General features: G+C 38.8%; 1 protein-coding gene across 1 annotated transcript; it reads left to right on the forward strand.

The window, feature by feature from the left end:
- Positions 1 to 1,064: 1,064 nt before the first annotated feature.
- Positions 1,065 to 3,258, forward strand: MS3_00007136 (uncharacterized protein). The gene has a single exon (XM_051215391.1). The coding sequence runs from the start codon at positions 1,505 to 1,507 to the stop codon at positions 2,366 to 2,368; it is 864 nt and encodes a 287-aa protein (XP_051063956.1). The 5' UTR covers positions 1,065 to 1,504; the 3' UTR covers positions 2,369 to 3,258.
- The last annotated feature ends 2,430 nt before the right edge of the window (positions 3,259 to 5,688 follow it).

Consider the following 5,688-nt stretch of genomic DNA (forward strand, 5'->3'; position numbering starts at 1 on the left):
ATGTGTAGCAACACTTGTTATCATCCGTAGACGAATGGATAAATTTGTTTCACGGTAAGTATATTTTTCCATGATCAGCTGTATGTCTTAGTTGATATTATTTCTATTTCATTCTCTCTCTCATCTTATAAATTAATTTCCTCACTTAAGTGTGGTAGCATGGATCATCATCATCTCAAACATCTAAATCATTATCATCATCATCAACATCTAAATCATCATCATCACCATCTAAATCAACATCATCACCATCATCTAAATCATCATCACCACCTAAATCATCATATTCATCACCATCTAAATCCTCTTCATCATCATCATCATCATCATCATCACCACCTAAATCATCATCATCATCTAAATCATCATCATCATCTATGTCATCATCTAATCCATCACCATCATCATCTATATCATCATCATCATCATCACCATCTAAATCCTCTTCATCATCATCCTCATGTCTTTCTTCAGAAATACACAATGATTTGAATTCGTTTGTACAGATCTTTTCTCTTTTATATAATAATAATAAATAATAATTATCAATTTTTACTTGTTTCTCACGTTTCTTGTGGCTCCGTTTAAGAACGGATCTCTGCTTTTAAAACTTGAACATTTTGTAGATATTATCTACGGGTTGCGAATTATAAATAAATCATAGAACAGAAATTATTCGTTTTGTCGATTTAAATATGTCAGATAAAAAGAAATAGGAAGATCAATTGGCTATTGAATGGAGATAGATGTATCCAGTTGTATTAAGGATCTAGACAATTTATACAAATATCCGTTGATATTTGAACGAATGGTTTGCCAGAAATTAGAGGTAGTGTTAATAGTGGTAATATATAAGAGAACGAGTGCGTATAATGACATAGTACGGGAAGAAAGAGTTTGTTCGTAGAAAGAAAGATATGTAGTGACTCACGTTTATCACGAGAACACGACTGGTTTAATAAAAACAATTATTATTATAACCAACTGTACCAGTGTTTATTTTAATGCGCTTTTGTTTGACTGTGCTAATGACATCTATTTTGTGCTACCATTCTTATACTTACACTTTGATTGTAACTTCGCGCGAATCCGGTTACCTTCTGTAACCAAGCTTGTACCCTGGCACGATCTCGGTATCCTTTCGATGCCACGAGATCGCCAGCTAATAAACCTCGACTTGGTCCATTAATTGCCTTCTGGTATTCGGCTTCTCGGGGATTTTATGGAGTCATTTGGAACGAGCTTCTTACGCCTTCTGATTTGTCTGGCACGTGTTTCTTGGTAGCGGTGTTCATAGTTTACCTCAACTCGACACCACGCTACATTGGTGAGCTGTATTTTGGAACACGCCTCAACATCTGGTCGAATCTTCCAAAGAAGCCAATTCGGTGAGTCTATGATTTATCTATCCACGTCTGTCGTATATTTTCATATTATCTTTTAATATTTAATATACACGACATGACGGATAACGATGAGAATATTATTAATATAATAGACTCACATGTACGTGTACCGAATCCTTGTTACTTTTTATCCGCGTGACGATGAATTCCACGCCTTATTCGAGAAATTTCCCCTATTGACTATTCTCCTCGCTGACCCGGCTGCTTGGTACGGAATGCATACGCATGAGCATATCCGTCTACCACCCAGCGCCAAATGGTTAAGTAAACGGTTTCACTGCCAACTTAAAAGTGCTCTACGAGCACACGAAAACGGCAACTGGCACGAAACCTTACCATTCGTTCTTTTAGTGGTGAGAACGAGTTTAAAGGCAGATATCCAATGTTCCGCCACTGAACTTGTATACGGCACGACATTGCGTCTGCCCGGAGAATTCTTCACACCACGGAGCAGACCTAATTTCGGTAAATCAGACTACGTCCATCGACTGTCTGCATTTATGCGAACGCTGTCTCCGGTGTCAACTCGAATACAACATCGACAGGTCGCTCTCCCTCGAGAGTTATCTACCTGTTCACATGTTTTTGTACGAGTAGATTCGGTACGCAAACCTTTGCAACAACCTTACGAAGGCTCTTTTCACGTGATCGCTCGTCACGAAAAGACCTTCAAGGTTGATCGATATGGACGCGTCGAGATCGTCAGCATTGATCGTCTCAAACCAGCACACGTCGATAACAGTGCCCTATCTGACACCCTGAGATTCAATGCTAGACCTATCAAACCTAGCGGGATCCTTAAATCTTCTTCAGATCCCACGCTAGATACATCTGAGACCTCATTCTCACGTCCCGGTCAACAGCACGCGTCATCTGCACCGTCTACAGACGAGACGATAGTCTCACGTCCAGATCAGCAGACCACGCCGCCTCTGACCTCGGATGAGATTGCAGGCTCATGAAATACGAACGAGACTACCGTCTCACGTTCCGGTCGCCGAGTATGGTTGCCCGTACGCTTCCGCGACTAGCCGCACAGTTAACAACCGATACGGTGTAGGACTATTCCTATGCTACACACATGCTACACTCTCCTCTTTTTCCTTTTCTTTTTGTTTCCTGAGCCCACGCCTTCGACCATCTCCGTTTGGTTCCGTCGACTTCAGTCAACTTTGGCGAAAGCTGGCCTGATCACCCACGCTCTTGTCAACGTACTCAGTCGATATATTGGTTTCGAATTCTTGGCCTACGCTTTGTCTCGAACTTGGTCGTTATGGTCGCTTCTGGTCTTTTGGCTCAACGTGGTTTCGTCCTTCGTCTGCAGCGTTTATGGTCCGGACCCGTACGAACGCCCTCTTCAGATTCTGGATACAAACCACTCTGGTAGCATGCCGACTCAAGCAACAAATACAACACATCGCTCCTGGTACCGTTCTCCGAAAACGACCTCCGTTGGCAACTCGACGATCAACGATCGCTTTCCTGTTCGCCAATTCTTCCGTCCTACAATCGCTCGTCAGCCGATCAGTCCCACGATTCAAACCGCTATTAATCGAAAGTGTGAACCCTTTCTAGCGGGGGCTCCTGTAGTGACTCACGTTTATCACGAGAACACGACTGGTTTAATAAAAACAATTATTATTATAACCAACTGTACCAGTGTTTATTTTAATGCGCTTTTGTTTGACTGTGCTAATGACATCTATTTTGTGCTACCATTCTTATACTTACACTTTGATTGTAACTTCGCGCGAATCCGGTTACCTTCTGTAACCAAGCTTGTACCCTGGCACGATCTCGGTATCCTTTCGATGCCACGAGATCGCCAGCTAATAAACCTCGACTTGGTCCATTAATTGCCTTCTGGTATTCGGCTTCTCGGGGATTTTATGGAGTCATTTGGAACGAGCTTCTTACGCCTTCTGATTTGTCTGGCACGTGTTTCTTGGTAGCGGTGTTCATAGTTTACCTCAACTCGACGCCACGCTACAGATACTTACCCGGTGATCCCAGCAGATGTGAGCAATATTTCTAAGGCATCTGTGGTCAAATACTAGTAGCTTAGCGGTTACTTGTATATAGTTTATATCAGAGAACATGAAATAGTTTATATGGTTGAGTATTGACAGATTAGTTATATGAATTTTAAAGAAAAAAACAGAATGTCATGGGAACAGGTTTATATTGAGGAATATGAACTACAATGAAAATAGACTGTTTGGATAAATGGAGGTCAGATAATAATGAAACACGGGGAAAGAGGTTAATATAACTGAAAGCATGCGTATTAAAAACTGAGGTAACCGGATCAAAGTAATATCGACAACTGCACAGTATCTTATCGAATGAATAAATTTAGTTTCAGCAAAGTATAAAAACATTTGAAGTCATTTTCTCACAGTTTCTCTTGAAATGATACCATTACATCCAAAATGATCAGCGACTGGACAGCTTAGAAAACCCGTTTGTTTAGCCTATTCGTATCATATATCTTTTTAAGCAGTTAGTGCATGTCGTGAAGCCTACTGTCACACCGTTTGATGCTGACACACTTTTGTATATGATCTCGACTACTTAGGAGGAAGGACGGAAGGTAGGAAACTAAGTTTATTTGAGTAAATATGTATGTGGCGAGACTCTAATTCACAGACGAGCCAATCAGATGCCTGTTAGAGATTTCAAGGTGACGGCGCAAACTTTAGTGCTTTGTGCTAACGTACGGTCGGTTCACAGGGAATTTTGTACAAAACATGATAATTCAGCGGCTATAACAAATAAAACGGCGGGACTATAATTTGTGGACGAATCAATCAGGTATAAGATAATAGATCTAGGATGTTAACGCGAAAGCCTTTCTTCTATTTGGCTAAATGAATTTCTGGCATTATAGCTGATGTCAGTTTGTGACGAAAACCCCATATATAATTCCTCACTACGGCGAATTACGACAATTATTGCGAACTGGATAATAAAAGCACCAGTAACACTGTCTGCAGCCAGGTACTACAATATATCCGGATGTTTGGAGAGCGTACAGACTCCTACATAAGCTTGGTTATGTTCATCGTGTCGTTATCCACAAGTAGCATTTTGTGTACTCAACAATCGAAGTGCGCATAAACAATATGTGGTTTTGAGATTTTATCATGGCTCCAGAGGCCGACTGTACATGAAGGATCGCGGAACTTACTTTTTATCATTCCTTCTCAACTTTGATCAAAAGCGCTTCTGATTCCTTACACATGTTATCATTATTTTTAAGCTTCTAGTCGACATCAGTTCCCTTAAAATTACACATACGTCTTGCTGACCAATCCAAACAATGAGAAAAAGCCAGCCCTACAAATCAACACTTACCGGATAACTCTAAGCAATCGATACGCAGAAACACAGTACACACAACATAAGTCAGTAAAGACAAATGGCTAAATTTCAACTTGATCGATCATTACTTGAAAACTAGATATATATCATGACCTTGGTTACTACACAAAGCACGGATAGTCCCTAAAATATTCTGCTACATTTAGAATTCTACAAACCAGTTTTCTTTTATTCATAAGATAATTTCATCGTATCACATTTATATATGTGAAACATCCATTAATACTGGAGATCTTTTCCATCACCAAGCGACTTGTTTATTACCAGTGAAAAATACTTAGTTCAGTGTAATAAATTACTTGTGCCTTCATTGTTTGAACACAATTGTAATTGTACGCTTAGCTAGTGAAATGATTGAAACATCATCAAATAAGAGAATGAATCTTTTCATAATCTTTTTATAGAAACAAGAACTATGATAAATAGAATACAGCATTAAATGTTATTTACATGTTTGTAAATATCATAGTATGTTCATTTGATAATAAGTAAATAAGTAGTATCTTTAGATGTATGATTTTAGTTAAACTTTATTTTCTCCTTTAAATTGATTTTCCTTTACTGCCTTCCTCATACTCTTTCAAATAATTCAATCCAGTAAAGTTGACGATGCTTAGGTAGTGTATCAGCATTTTAACATTCAATAGATGCTTTGAAAATAGCTTCATTAAATGTTGTTGCACTAGTTATGTCGGCATAATCATCATTATCATCATCATTATGAATTAAATGAACTAATGAATCATGTAGACCAACATGTAAATTTGTATTCAATTCGATGGATTTCTTTGGTTGTAACCATTGTTTATTAGTTTGTTTATAAAATCGTAGTAAATTTAGAATATCAGTTTTATTACCGATTGTTTGCATAGACGACGACGATGATGATGATGATGAT

This window comes from Schistosoma haematobium (assembly GCF_000699445.3).
Source record: "Schistosoma haematobium chromosome Unknown HiC_scaffold_438, whole genome shotgun sequence".
Lineage (NCBI taxonomy): Eukaryota > Metazoa > Platyhelminthes > Trematoda > Strigeidida > Schistosomatidae > Schistosoma > Schistosoma haematobium.